Source organism: Erinaceus europaeus, chromosome 13, assembly GCF_950295315.1.
Source record: "Erinaceus europaeus chromosome 13, mEriEur2.1, whole genome shotgun sequence".
NCBI classification, from domain to species: Eukaryota; Metazoa; Chordata; class Mammalia; order Eulipotyphla; family Erinaceidae; genus Erinaceus; species Erinaceus europaeus.
This window is the reverse complement of record NC_080174.1, coordinates 85,771,127-85,786,609: the sequence shown is the minus strand read 5'-3', so window position 1 is coordinate 85,786,609 and position 15,483 is coordinate 85,771,127. Positions and strand designations below refer to the sequence as shown.

Below are 15,483 nucleotides of genomic sequence, written 5' to 3'. Positions count from 1 at the left end.
AACTGAGAGAAGATAGGGAGATAGAGAGGAGGAGAGAGAGACACTTGCAGACCTGCTTCACTACTTATGAAGCAGATCCCCTGCAGGTGGGGAGTGAGGGGGCTTGAACCCAAGAACGAGCCCTTGGTGATACACGTGCTTAACTGGGTGTGCCACCACTCGGCCCCTCTCTTGCTCAAAGATTACACACATGTTGTTGAACTTCTCCTTGGAAGAATGTTAGTACCCAGGTGTTACATGATTTTCTGCAGCCACTGGTGGTTTCTGTGCTATAAGACACACTGCTGAACACTGAGAAGGCCTGTCTGCCCTCCAGTTGTCTGACTGGGGGCACCCTCGTCTATAGGGTGTGGAGGGTGTGGTTTCTCAGACTCTTTGAAGCCAGTGGATGCTTACCTGAATTAAAACACTAAATCAAAGGCAGATTTTCAAAGTCAATTCCTAAGTAAAAGGAAATAATTTGGCTTAATTTGAAGCCAAAACACAGGGGCTCAATCCTTTAACAGAACACTGTATGGAAATGCAGAGAAATCATCTCCACAGGAACTCCGAGATGTTCACTCTTTGGGTGGCAAAGCTCAGACAGACGATGCAAAGAGCCAGTTGATGAAGCAGATCTTGATTAATGTGAGGCACAGTTCTATGTGGGGGTTCCTTTTTATAGAGTGAACCACAAGGTCCAGATGTTCACAGGCACCTCTCCAAGTCCATAATTATTGCTGACATATTATATTCAGAGCAGAACACCGGAACCAAAATCAGCAAACAGCTTCTGAGTTCCATGAATCTTACTAAAATAAGCGTTTTATTCATTTATTTGCTTATTAGGCAGAGACCAAGAGAAATTGAGAAGGAAGGAGGAGATAGAGTGGGAGAGAGACACCTGAAGACCTCACCACCTATGAAGCTCCTCCTCTGGCAGGTGGAGATCAGGGGCTTGAACCTGGGTCCTTGTGCATCTTAACATGCACGTATCCAGGTGTACCACCATCCAGTCCTGAGTTCCATGAACCTTAAGAGTTTCAATCATGAGGATAAGAAACTCTGTTGTCGGAGCCGGGTGGTAGTGCAGTGGGTTAAGCGCACATGACCTGAAGTGCAAGGACAGGCAGAAGGATCCCTGTTCAAGCCCCCGGCTCCCTACCTGCAGGAGAGTCGCTTTACAAAGTAGTGAAGCAGGTCTGCAGGTGTCTATCTTTCTCTCCCCATCTTCCCCTCCTCTCTCCAGTTCTCTCTGTCCTATCCAACAACAGCTATGACAATAATAACAATAACAACAAGGGCAACGAAATTGGAAAAATAGTGCAGGCATTGAGCCCCAGCAATAACCCTGGAGGCAAAAAAAAAAGAGGTTAAGCGCACATGGTACAATGCGCAAGGACTGGCTTAAGGATCCTGGTTCGAGTCCCCACCTCCCCACCTGCAGGGGAGTCGCTTCACAGGCGGTGAAGCAGGTCTGCAGGTGTCTATCTTCCTCTCCCCCTCTCTGTCTTCCCTTCCTCTCTCCATTTCTCTCTGTCCTATCCAACAACGATGACATCAACAACAATAATAACCACAATAAGGCTACAACAACAAGGGCAACAAAAGGGAAAATAAATAAATAAAAAGAAAAAAAAACTAAAAAAAAAAAAGAAAGAAAATTGGTTTCTTGTGTGTGTGTGGTGTGAAATGCTCTCAGTGTGTCAGATATACTCCTGACAGATATTCTTATCTTCATTTTCTTTGTTCAAAGACAGAGACTCTTTAGAAATAGAATGGCATATGTTAAAACACCTTGGTTTGCCCAGATGCCTCTGCCTGTCTGTTCTATTAGAGGCTGAAACTCATCTTTCATTTCTCTACTGGTACAAAACTAAGGCAACTTCCACTCTTTGGGGCGATGTTCTAGTACCAGATGTGCCCTGCAGGTTCAAGAAAGTGCTCGAAATCAGTCACGTAGTCAGTTGGAAGCAAATACCAATATGGATTTGGGAAAGCTCATTAGATGCTTCATGTTTTCCTGCTAAAATTCATCCTGTGTGATCTGGTTTGCAGCAAACATGAATGAGTGGACATGGCTTGGTTGGATGGCCCTCAGTCAACTCTGTGCGGCAAGATGGTTCTATGAGGCTACTCGGTTCCTGGAGGTTTATGTAGTTCAAAATTTTTCAAAGGTCTGCCAAGACACGCTTCTTGAGAAAGTAGCTTCAGTTGATATTGCCTAAGGATCTGCAGGGTTTGGTTAAATGGCTGCGGTTCTGCTACCAGAGGAAGTGCCTCCAAGTTCGAATCTATGAGTAGCTGAAAACATCTCATTTACAGCTTCCCACTTTGGAATCTGTGTGACGGAGTGGACTTGAGTTCAGTTACACTAAATAAGTTTAGCTTCTTGACAAAAGGGGGCAATTTTGTACAAATGCAGACAGACAGTTGTAGAGATGACGGTTAACTCATTTCTGCAACCTTGGGAGAACTGTGGGGAACAGCAATAGAGGGAATCAGGGATTCAGAACTCTGGAGGTGGGAATGGTGTGGAATCATAGCCCTGTTGGCATGTACTTTTGTAAATTAATATATAATCACTCTAAATAAATAAATAAATATGTGTAGCTTCTTTGAAACAGGTTCTTTGGAAATGTAACTTCACTAACCATGGCTTGCCGAGTCCCCATCACCTTGGTTCAGAGAATCACTTCTCCTATTTTGATTCTTGAAAACATTCTTCTGTGCTTCCATTCTCTGACTATCTCTGTCTCAAAACCATCAGAGATTATCTCCCCGTAACCCAGAAGACTTATCAGATACACTGAGTAGAAAAAGCAGTGCAGGGGCTGGGCAGTGGTGCACCTGGCTAAGCACATACATTTCAGTGCACAAGGACCTGGGTTCAAGCCCCAGGACTCACCTGCAGTGGGGGAAGGCTTCATGAGTGGTGAAGCAGTGCTGCAGGTGTCTGTCTTTATCTCCTCTTTCCCTCACAATTTCTCTCTGTCTCTATCCAATTAATTAGTGAATAAAAGAAAAGGTACTGCAGTAAGAGTTAGGATGACAGGCTTTAAGTATGACTGACTGCTACTTACCAGAACTAGTGCATTTTTGCATACTTCAGTTGAAACTGTTATTATTACTTAAAGGATGCAGATTTCCTCGATTTATATCTAGGTTATTTACCTAGATGTAAGGATATTTCCAGAAATAAAATTTTTTTATTTGGATAAACCTATCTCAAGACAAAGCAAATATCCAGAGGCAAGGTTTTGTCAATCCTGGAAAAACTCCTTCTCTATCCTTGACATCCCTGGCTCCTCAGGACAGTATATAAACGTCTAGCACTCTATTTACTTGAGAAGGACAGTCATGACAATCGTTCACATGCCTTCCATAAGTATGATCTTACCCTCCTTCTAGTCTGTCTGATGTTAATTTGCTTAGCTGTTCAGTGACAGCAGCACACAGGAAGCTGGAGGAACATTCCCCCCAAACACTGAATAATCTCTCAAAGTCTGAAGAGGTAAGATATTTTCTGCTGAATATTCACTAACACAGCCAGTCTAGCAAACGTTGAGAAACATCAGAAGGTCTAGGAGTTGGCCATTGTGTGTTCCTGACCTAATGGTCTGGTTGTTAGCAAGTTGCTCAATTCTGAGACCCTGGTCTTTTCCTTCTGTAAGACAGAGGTTGACTCAGTGGTCCCAGATCTCTCCTTCTTTCCTTCATTTCACCATTGAGTCTATGATCTCCTGAGCCTTAGGATGGTCTTCAGAATATATTGGGGAATGAACTGACACTTAGATCAAACATACACAGTGAAGTGATTGCTGAAGAAGAAAATTACTACAGAGATATCAAATTCAAAGTCTTCCTTTTATAGATAAAAAGATCAAAAGTTCAGTGATATAATTTTTAAAATTTATTTATTTATTCCTTTTTGTTGCCCTTGTTTTTTATTGTTGCTGTAGTTATTATTGTTGTTGTTATTAATGTCACTGTTGTTGGACAGGACAGAGAGAAATGGAGAGAGGAGGGGAAGACAGAGAGGGGGAGAGAAAGACAGACACCCGCAGACCTGTTTCACCGCCTATGAAGCGACTCCCCTGCAGGTGGGGAGCCGGGGGCTCGAACTGGGATCCTTAGGCCAGTCCTTGCTCTTCGTGCCACGTGCACTTAACCCGCTGCATTAACGTCCAACTCCCCAGTGATATAAATTTAAATAATTGAGGGAATGTAGTTAATGGAAAGCAGAGAAGAAGATAATCCCATTCACATCAGTCAAATCGCATAAAACTGTTTGTTATTTAAAAAAAAACAAAAACGTAACTTGTACTTGAACTTTTGGGCACTTTTAAGTTTAAATCTCTGAATTCATTCATGCTTTATTCCAAAAGAATTTCAAAGAATTTATGGATTATCTTAAAGTCGTAAAGATACATCAAGAGGCATGTCCTCATTTCTTCATCTGCTGAACTCCTACTGTCTGCTGAGTGTTGACAGCACAAAGATTAGTGAGTCAGACTCACTCATTTCTAACATCTCACCAGTTTTAAGATGTTGTTGTTTTACATCCTCAAGCATCCTATTTTAGCTTGGAGAGAAAATTTTCATGCACAATTATTATTTTATTCAATCGCCACTCAGTGTGTTAGCATTTATGGAAGAGATTCATAACTCTACAAATAATCAGACTTACTTGTTGGCTGTCCCATGAAGGTTTGTCAGGACGGTAAAGTTGTTCCTCACACTACGTAAGCTGGCGAGGACCTAGAAGAACAAACGTTATTGGAGATGATTATGGACAGGAGACAAATAGGCATGTTCAATAGCCATATTTAGACATTATCTCCAAGGACCAAGTGAGAGCCAGCTGGGGCTGACAGGTTACCTACCTGAGCAAAAGGTGTGACAATCAAGTCATCGCCGTGTCTGGTGAAAATAGAAAAGAGACATTAAGAATTCATATGAATTTTTCCTTGTGGTACACTAGCTGAAATATTACACATTATCAATCAGTGATAGCAGCACAAATGTCATTCAAGTGCTTCCACTTGTATGTTAGACAGAACCATCTGGCATGATTGGGACCTCAGGAGCTTAAGAGATTGGGAAAAACAACAACAACAAACAAACAAACAAAAGAAAAACAAAACTAAGTTCATGACTCCAGGATTCAGAGTGACTACATTTAAAAGCATTTGCAAGTAAGCATTTGTCCTCAGGGTGTTTTCCCATTAAAAAGCAGACCCAGAGTGCTGTAATTCAAAGTGACTGGCTGAGCTAGGTTGCTGTAGCCAGGAAATTTCAAAGGGAGGGCAGGCACACACAGAGTTGGAAAAAATAGCATAACAGTCTGGATAAAGGTTAACTCTGGATTTCCTGGCTTTTGTTGATTTGAACCACAGGCTTAATGCCATTGAAACACAGATTTCTGTCTGGGAATCCCATTACTTTTTGTTTTTAATGTAACTTTTTTTTTTTTCTTAAAGTACCAAGGAAACGCTCTGTTAATGGCACTGTACTGAGTGAACCTGCTATTATCCCAGTAGTAGTGTTGTTCATTTTATCCCAAAGATCTGACTGGGCTGAACCTAATGTTATATGAATCTGTGCATAGGATCAGTCAGAAGTGTTTCTACAGAAATGCATTCTCTCTGAAGCACACGCTCAAGTCCACAATCAGAAAATGCTCCGTTAAACTCAGAGGAAGACACGTTGGCCTGAGTTGCAGACAGAGAGCCAGGCCAGTCATCATCACAGTCTGAACCAACAAGCATGGACAAAAGCTGACGGTGACCTTTTCAGTGGTGATCTGTCTTCTCTGCCCTTAAGATTACCACACAGATACGTCTCTTCACAGGTCAACTTATAAGCAACCAATTAGTAACCACTAGAAAGACCAGGCCGAGGTTGAGAGTTGAATAATACATGTTTGTGCCCTCTTCTCTAACATGGGATTCTTCAATAGTTTTTTTTTTTTTTCCTTCTTCTTCTCTTTTTGTGATAAATGGCAAGTTTCTTTCATTTCAATCGAGCAAACTTACGCATTCACTTGGTAGAACTAACTATAAAGACACAGAGAGAGTAGTCCAGGTCGTGGAGTGAATAAAGCATTGGACTCTCAAGCATGAAGACCCGAGTTCAATCCCCGGGGGAGACACATACCAGAGTAATGTCTAGTCCTATTTCCAAATCTGACAACATCTCCCCAAACAATACCTTTAGCCCACCTGTATGCTAGCTGTCAAGCTCAGGCAAAAATCAGTAAAATCATAGGTCCCTTGGAATATACCTAAAATAGACTTCCTAGCTTTTTTTCCAAAATGGAGACCCCAGATCTCATCTGCTATACTCTTACTTTTCAGTTCCTGACTGTTAAACAATTTGCTCTGCTTTATATCTTAATGCTTTCCAGCCACCAAGCTGCAGATGCTACCATGATGCCAACCTGACTTCCCTTGGCAGACAACCTTGCCAATGTGTCCTGGAACCCCACGTCTCCAGAGCCCTGGCCCCACTAGGGAAAGACAGAAACAGGCTAGGGGTATGGGCTTTTAAACTACAAGTAGGCTTCTTAGCTTAATCACTGAGTCCTGACCAAGAGATAAAGCAGGGTGGGGTAGAGATAATCCAGTGGTTATGCAAAGAGACTTTGACAGCCCCCACCGCTAGGCCACGGAGGTATAGATCTTCTTCTGAGTTTCCGTGTTAGTTCTCTGTCCCCTGGTGTCAGCACAGGGCCTCCCTGCCGCTGCTCCAGATTCTGAGGGCAGCAGCAATGGAGACACAGTTGTATTTGGTGAGTCTCAGGGGAGTCCTCTCCTCCCTTCATAGTCTTTTTGTTGGTGAAACAGACTGGAGGTGGAGTCTCAACTGGTAAACTGCCGGACTGTTAACAGTCACTTTCTCTCTCCCTAGGTTTCTCTCTGTCCAGGAGCCACCTGTGTTTGCACTCACCGATGATTTGGTGGGTTTCTGAAGTCATTCTAGTCCTGCCTTGTTGTGGTCCCAGGTGGTCTCCTTTGGTATTCCTAGTTGACCCGGAAGGCTAAGGGTATGGATCCACCTGCCAACACCCATGTCCAGTGGGGAAGCAGTTACAGAAGTCAGACCTCCCACCTTCTGCACCCCATAATGACCCTGGGTCCATACTCCCAGAGGGATAAAGAATAGGAAAGCTTCCAGTGGAGGGGATGGGATAAGGAACTCTACTGTTGGGAACTGTGTGGAGTTGTACCCCTCTATCCTATGGTGTTATCGATCATTATTAAATCAATAAAAATTAATTAATTAAATATTAGAAAAGACACACACAGAGGGGATCCCACTCAACAACATATCTCCTTGTTTTTTTTTTTTTTTTTTTGGGGGGGGGAGGCAGCTCATGGTACCATGCACGGTGATCTCAGGTGGTGTGGATACTGAAATCAGAGGCCTCCTACCTGAGAAAGTGTGCACTCTACCTGTTAAGCTATTCTCCCAGCCCATAGGTGGTCCTGACATTCCCACTTATTTTACATATTTATCATAAATAATATTGAGTTTCAGAGCAGGTTGGCTACCGCACAGGAAGTAGAAAAGTGGAAACTGCTGGATTTTCAAAAAAAAAAACCCAAAACTGTGCTATTCCTTCCTGCTTTCTGATCCTGTGTAGTTGTCAGATGGAATCATACAGGATCCACGATTCCACACATTTAAACAGACTCGAGGGGAATACCCCATAGAGCGCACACATCTCTGTGCTCAAGGACCCAGGTTCAAGCCCCTGCTCCCCACCTGCAGAGGGAAGCTTCAAGAGTGGTGAAGCAGGGCTGCAGGTGTCTCTCTTTTTCTCTCTTTTCCTCTCAATTTCTCTCTATTCTATCAAAAAAAAAAAAAAAAGGAAAAAATGGCTGCACACCTGGTTGAGCTGACACATTACAGTGCACAAGGTCCTGGGTTCAAGCCCCTGGTCCCTACCAGCAGGAGGAAAACTTCACTAGTGGTGAAGCAGGGCTGCAGGTGTCTCTCTGTCTCTCTCCTTCTCTGTCTTCCCTTTTCTTCTCAATTTCTGGCTGTCTCTATCCAATAATATATAAATCAGTATAATTAAAAAAATAAGTAAAGAGAAAAAAATAAGTGAATGTAGTAAGTAGTTAGAAAAATATTCAAAGCACATTGAGAGAAATACAAATGGTAGATACTTAATGAGGTGTCACAAGTGCGAGTGAATGTGTGGTGCTTGAGATGAATGTTGAAGGGTGCTGGGCTAGTTTCACGGGCGGGAGACAGATGACCAGGGACTCATGGCTGAGCTGTACGCAATATCTCTTTATTCATGTGGAACGCAGCACAATCTAAGCCATCTAAATTATCTATAATCATAATACCTGTCCTTATATTTATAGTCGCCAAGTAGGGTGGAAACAGGATGTGACATAGAGAGGGTGGAGCGAAAAGTGACTGGTGCAAATCAGGGTGTACTACAAGAGGGGGCAGAGCAAAAAGACATCATGAACCAGTGGGGACTAAACCAATGCCCTGCAGGCAGGGTGGTGCTTAGTTAACAGTGGTTATGTAAATAGAACACAGTGTTAAGCAGGGGGGATTAAATCAATGAAACAGAAGGGGGTTTTAGAAGCAGAATTAGAAGCATACCAACAGAAGGGCAGGTTGTAAATGGCATGAATCGTTGCCAATGAGACAGAACACGAACAAGGTAATGAAATGGTATGGTATGGTATGAGCATGTCCACTGAGATGCTCTCTGGTTGTCTGGGTAATGCTGAGCATATTAACTTTTCACATCTAGAAAGAACAAGATTCTTCTTCACGTCCATATTATGAACAATAGTTACATAGTCGACACCAGTCTGAGAAGGAAGCAACGAATCAGTGAAGGTTTGGGCAGTAGCACAGTGGCTTAAGTGCACATAGTGCAAAGCTCAAGGATCTGCGTAAACATCCCGGTTCCAGCCCCCGGCTTCCCACCTGTAGGGGAGTCGCTTCACAGGTGGTGAAGCAGGTCTTTAGGTGTCTGTCTTTCTCTCCCCTTCTCTGTCTTCCTCTCCACTCTCTATTTCTCCTTGTTCTACTCAACAATAACAAGGGCAACCAAGTGGGAAAAATGGCCTCCAGGAGCCGTGGATTTGTGGTGCAGGCATTAAGACCTAGCAATAACCCTGGAGGCAAAAAAAAAAAAAAAGAAAAAGTAAATTGCTCTAGACACTGAATAATGTATTGGAGAGAAGATAGCTGGGGAAAATAGTTAGGGGGGCATTACAGTCATTCAGGTGAGGCAGAAGAAGGAACAGGAAAAAACAACTTGAAGGGTCCCTCGATATCCGGCCAAGAATTTGGCAATTAACTAACCAAAGGAGAATAAAGACCTTGATTCTAGTTCTAAAAAAAAAAGAAGAAAGAAAGAAAAAAAATATGAGTGTTTGCAAAAACCCAGAGATGACTAAAGGAAGTTGGATTGGAGGATGAGATGTGTCACTTCCCCACATACTGAATTTTAATCTATTTGATGATATCCCGCTATGAACCTTACATGGCAAGACTGAAATATGAGGGTCAGAGATAGAGATTCAGGAGTTACTTGCAAGAGGAGGGATCAGAGTAATAGTAAGAACAGATGCTAAGTAGATGATAGATCGATTGGTTGATCGGCAGATAGGAGAGATTAAAGTGTTCTTGGAGATGAAACGAAAGGAGAGTTAGAATAGTTCAGAGAAGAGAGAGGCTGGGTGGTGGTACACCCTGTTAAGTGTACACAGTACGAAGCAAAAGGACCTGCTCAAGGATCCGGGTTCCAGCCTCCGCCTCCCCACCTGAAGCAGGTCTGCAGGTGTCTATTTTGCTCTCTCCCTCTCCCCTCTTATTTATTTATTTATTTTTTGCCTCCAGGATTATTGCTGGGGCTCAGAGCCTGCACCATAAATCCATTGTTCCTGAAGGCCCTTTTCCCCCCTTCTGTTGCCCTTGTTTTTGTAGCCTTGTTGTGGATATTATTGTTGTCGTTGATGTCATTCATTGTTGGATAGAACAGAGAGAAATCTAGAGAGGAGGGGAAGACAGACAAGGGGAGAGAAAGATAGACACCTGCAGACCTGCTTCACTGCCTGTGAAGCGACTCCCCTGTAGGTGGGGAGCCCAGGGATGGAACCGGGATCCTTACGCCCGTCCTTGCGCTTTGTGCCACTTGTGATTAACCCACTGCACTACCACCTGACCCCCTCCCTCTCGCCTCTTAATCTCTCTCTGTCCTATCCAATAAAATAGAAAAAATGGCCACCAGAAGCAAAAGATTTGTAGTGCTGGCACCAAGCCCCAGCAATAACCCTGGAGGAGGTGTGCTGAAAGCTGTGATATGACTTGTAGGAAGAACTGCCTCTATGCCTGGCTATTTTCTTGAGGTGACCATAGATGGGTGAAATATTTCTCTGTGTGTTTATACATCTACTGTGAAGTTCACTCAGTTCATGACACACGGTTGAGTTGGAGATGAAGTAATGGAGTTGAGGTCAAGTAGACCTTCTATAACTTCTGGAAGCTAAACAGTATATAGCAAATCACTTACAGATGCAGTGTCAGGAGCTGAGATATTGTTGTTAGAACAGGATGTTACACTGCACAAACTAATGAGGTAAGCAGAGGTCAATGGAGTCATATCAATGTGACTAGCATTATGGAACTTTAAAAAAATATCGTATTCGTTGATGTATTACTGGATAGACACAGAGAGAAACTGAGAGGGAAGGGGACAGAGAGAGGCAGAGAAACAGAGAGTCACCTGCAGCCCTGCTCCACCAGTTAGGAAGCTTTCCCCTGCAGGTGGGAACCAAGGGCTTAAACCCAGGCCCTTGCACACTATAACGTGTGTGCTCAACCAGGCGCGCCACCACCTGCCTCCCATTATGGAACTTTTGAAGTTCAGAAGAACAGAATATTCAGAGGTAAGAAAAGGATGTGATGGTTCCTAGTCCTATCAGACACAATAGTTGATGATGAAATGACTGATTGCAAGCACTCCAACCAGCTCCCATTTGAGTACAACCAGATTATTTTGAAAGTGAATCTGAATGTTTTAAAATTGTAATTTGGCATGTGAATAATGGAGAGTTGAGACGGCATAGGAAGAATAAAACCTTCCAATGGTTATGAACACTTTAGTGGTGCTAGACTCACAAGACAACAAAAAGGGCGATAAGCTCTCAGAAACAAATCTGAATATTTAGAACCGCTCTGTGAGCACCACCTAGCGTCCAGATCTGTACATTGCATTTTGGGAGTAAAATTTTTTCTTGTTACTGTGCTTTAGGTTTTATGACACGGTCTGGCACCATGGTCTCCTAGTCAAGATCTCAAGATGCCTGCCTCCATGGGTGGACAACATTATATCGTTTCTTCTCCAAAACAGAAGATTCCGGGTGCATCTGGGTGACAAGTCTAGCAGATGGAGACTTGTCTCAAGTGGCCTCCCCCAGGGCTCTGTTCTGGCTCCTATGCTATTTAATATTTACATCAATGACCTCCCAGAAACTTCTTCAAGGAAGTTCATCTATGCCGATGACATCTGCTGTGCAACTCAGGCATCCAAGTTTGACATCCTCGAGGAAACACTCACAAAAGACATGTCTCTGATATCTGATTACTGTAAAAAATGGCGACTAATCCCTAGCACTGCAAAAACGGTATCATCTGTTTTCCATCTACACCATGCCTCGGCCTTGCGTGAGCTTAATGTGCAGCTTGGCGATACGAGAATCCGGCATGAAGCCCAGCCAGTCTACCTTGGCGTTACTCTCGATCGCACTCTGTCATTTCACAAACATCTCATAAAAACTGCAGCAAAGGTGGGCGCGAGGAATCACATCATTGCAAGACTGGCCAGCTCCTCATGGGGTGCGAGCGCTTCCACACTGCGATCATCATCTCTGGCATTATGCTATTCCACTGCAGAATACTGTGCCCCAGTATGGTTCCGTAGCCCCCATGTCCACTTGGTCGATTCCAAATTATATTCCTCCATGAGGATCATTTCTGGAACCATCCCTTCCACCCCAGTTCCATGGCTGCCAGTTCTTAGCAACATCGCCCCGCCAGATATTCGTCGGGATGCGGCATCATCTAAGTTCATTTCCCACGTCTACGCTCAACCGGACCTGCCAATATACGCGGATATCTTCGCCCACCCTGTCCAACGCTTGACGTCTCGTCACCCAATCTGGTCCCCTACGCCTACACTGCACTTCTCTGTTCCAGACTCTTGGAAACAGAGTTGGCAGTCAGCTGAGGTCAAGAACAAACACCTCATCACAGACCCCTGCAAGCGTCAACCCGGCTTTGCCCTAGCACGTTATGATCGGGCCCTCCTCAATCGCTATCGAACAGGCCATGGCCGGTGCGCCGCTATGTTCCATCGCTGGGGAGCCAGAGACGACCCGAACTGCCCCTGCGGCTCCAGACAGACTATGACCCACATAGTCAACGACTGCCACCTCTCCAGATTCAATGGAGGTCTCGAAACTTTACATCAGGCTCAACCTGATGCTGTTGACTGACTACGGAAGAAGGGCAAACGCTAGAAGAAGAAGGTTTTACGTTTTATTGACTTCATCTTTCTCTTGTTTCCTCCCTACCTACAGATGTTTGTTTGAACTTTTCCTGTAATGCATAGCCTGTGATCTTGAGGACATACAATATTGAGGCAAACAACATATTTTGGAGACAAGTAGCACACTATTATGCATTCTTCCTATTCATAAGGTTTTATAAAAATATTTTTTATTTATTTACTGTTGGATAAAGGCAGAAAGAAATAGAGAGTGGCAGGAGAGACAGAGAGGGAGAGAGACATACAGACACCTGCAGCCCTGCTTCACCACTCGTGAAGCTTCCCTCCTGCAGGTGGGGAGCAGGGGCTTGAACCTGGGTCCTTGCATTCTGTAATGTGAGTGCTTAAAAAGGTACGCTACCACCTGGTCCCCCTTAGGCTACCTTTCTATGTCCAAATTCCTTACCTGCAAAATGGGTGTTGAGAAATTAAGTGTTGTTTTCTGTGTACAATTCTTGTACGAACTTCACACATGAAAGCAGAGTAGTTGTGTACTTATAATTAGTCTCATTCGAATATGTATCATTATTGTAAGAAATGACGGGGTCCCTAGTTAGTAAGAATGTCTTAAATCTACGAAAATGGTATGACCATCTATAAATTTTGGTCAACTCTGAAACTTTTTTTTTTAATTTTTAAAAAATTTTTTTAAATATTTATTTTATTTATTTATTCCCTTTTGCTGCCCTTGTTGTTTTATTGTTGTAGTTATTATCATTGTTGTCGTTGTAGGATAGGACAGAGAGAAATGGAGAGAGGAGGGGACGACAGAGAAGGGGAGAGAAAGACAGACACCTGCAGACCTGCTTCACTGCCTGTGAAGCGACTCCCCTGCAGGTGGGGAGCCGGGGTTCGAATCGGGATCCTTATGCCGGTCCTTGTGCTTTGTGCCACCTGCGCTTAACCCGCTGCGCTACAGCCCGACTCCCCTGAAACTTTTTTAAAAATATTTTTTATATTCATTTATTTGTTTTCACTTTTGTTGCCCTTGTTGTTTTTCATTGTTGTAGTTATTATTGTTGTTGTTATTGATGTCTTCATTGTTGGATAGGACAGAGAGAAATGGAGAGAGGAGGGGAAGACAGAGAGGAGGAGAGACAGACACCTGCAGACCTGCTTCACCGCCTGTGAAGCAACCCCCCCCCCCTCCGCAGGTGGGGAGCCAGGGAGACAGGGGCTGGAACCGGATCCTTATGCTGGTCCTTGTGCTTCGCGCCACGATCGCTTAACTCACTGCGCTACTGCCCAACTCCCTAACTCTGGAATTATTTTAACCCTCACCACACAGTCAGTCACCAAGTCTGGTAGGTCTTAACTGAAAAACAAGTCCTTTCTTCCTTCCTTCCTTCCTTTCTTTCTTTCTTTCTTTCTTTCTTTCTTTCTTTCTTTCTTTCTTTCCTCCCTCCCTTCCTTCCTTCCTTCCTTCCTTATTTTTCTTTATTGGGAGGATTAATGGTTTACAGTCGACAGTAGTTGGTACATGTGTAACATTTCTCCGTTTTCCACATAACAGTCTACCCTCCTCCCCCACCCAGGTCCTCCTCTGCATCATGTTCCAGGACCTGAACCTTCCCACCTCCCACCCCAAAGCATAATACTTACTTACTTTGGTGTAAGAAAGTACTAAAAATTCTTACATGTTAAAATAAAAACTATTAAATATTAGCAAAATGATTAAATTTAAGTATACCACTGTTAAAAGAAAGATTATCAATGTCTGGGAACTTAGGTCCCTGCGGTAGAACAAAATGATAGCTTTCTTGAGTGTGAAATGTACTTATACTTATCTTAGGAACTGTGAAACTATGCCTTGTGACAACAACAATAAAAATCTGTAAATTAGCGAATATCAACAAAGTGATATTAGTTAGTAAAAAGTATATCAACCTCATAATAGCTATATGGTAGACAGAACAGCTATTAATAATGTAAAATTTCATTTTCAGTCACAGCTTTTTTTATTTACTGAATATACATATGGTCTAATGACCTATACCCCCTAGCTTTTACCTTTGGTCCCCTATTTATTGGGCAGCTTCTCCCAGTATCCTTATATTTTAATTTTTTAATTAACCTTATTTATTTACTGGAAAGAAACAGCCAGAAATCAAGAGGTAAGGTGGGTGATAGAGAAAGAGACAGAGAGACACCTGCAGCCCGGCTTCACCACTTGCAAAGCTATCTCACTGCAGGTGGGGACTGGGGCTTGAACCCGGGTCCTTGAGCATTGTAACATGTACTCAACCAGGTGTGTTACCAGCCAGCCTTATCTTTAAAATGAGAACATTAAGGGCTGGTGAGACAATTCAGAATCAGATCACTGAACCTGCATGCCTGAGGTCCCACTCACTGAATCCAAGCTTACATATCGCCATATACCACAACTGAGAAGCTCTCTGGACTTTCTTCTCTTTATCTCTCATTAAAGACGAATAAAGAAATCTTCCACACATAAATGTAGAGCCCAAGAGACAGCCCACCTGGGAGAGTGCGTGCCTTGCCATAAGAATACTACTAAGGAAGTCAGGCAGTAGCACAGTGGGTTAAGTGTATGTGGCGCAAAGTGCAAGGACATCCCGGTTGGAGCCCCTGGCTCCCCACCTGCAGGGGAGTCGCTTCACAGGCGGTGAAGCAGGTCTGCAGGTGTCTGTCTTTCTCTCCCCCTCTCTGTCTTCCCCTCCTCTCTCCATTTCTCTCTGTCCTATCCAACAATGACATCAATAACAACAACAATAACAATAACTACAACAATAAAACAAGGGCAACAACAGGAGAAATAAATAAATATAAAAAAATCTTAAAAAAAATACTATTATAACAGAGAAAGCTTCAGCACCATGATCTTTTTTTCTATCTCCACCCCCTTGCCCCCCATCCCATTTGAAAAAAAAATTAAGCTGGAGTGGTCTCGC

At 43.4% G+C, this 15,483-nt stretch overlaps 1 protein-coding gene across 5 annotated transcripts in view; it reads right to left on the bottom strand.

The window, feature by feature from the left end:
- Window positions 1-15,483, bottom strand: part of PDE4B (phosphodiesterase 4B) — a 651,743-nt gene that overhangs the window by 150,483 nt on the left and 485,777 nt on the right. For all 5 annotated transcript variants that reach the window (XM_060206363.1, XM_007528234.3, XM_060206364.1 and 2 more), the window contains 2 exons: window positions 4,866-4,902; window positions 4,670-4,740 (listed from right to left, as the gene is read on the bottom strand). In XM_060206363.1, the coding sequence (XP_060062346.1) occupies window positions 4,670-4,740; window positions 4,866-4,902 (108 nt within the window). The remainder of the gene's footprint in view (window positions 1-4,669; window positions 4,741-4,865; window positions 4,903-15,483) is intronic.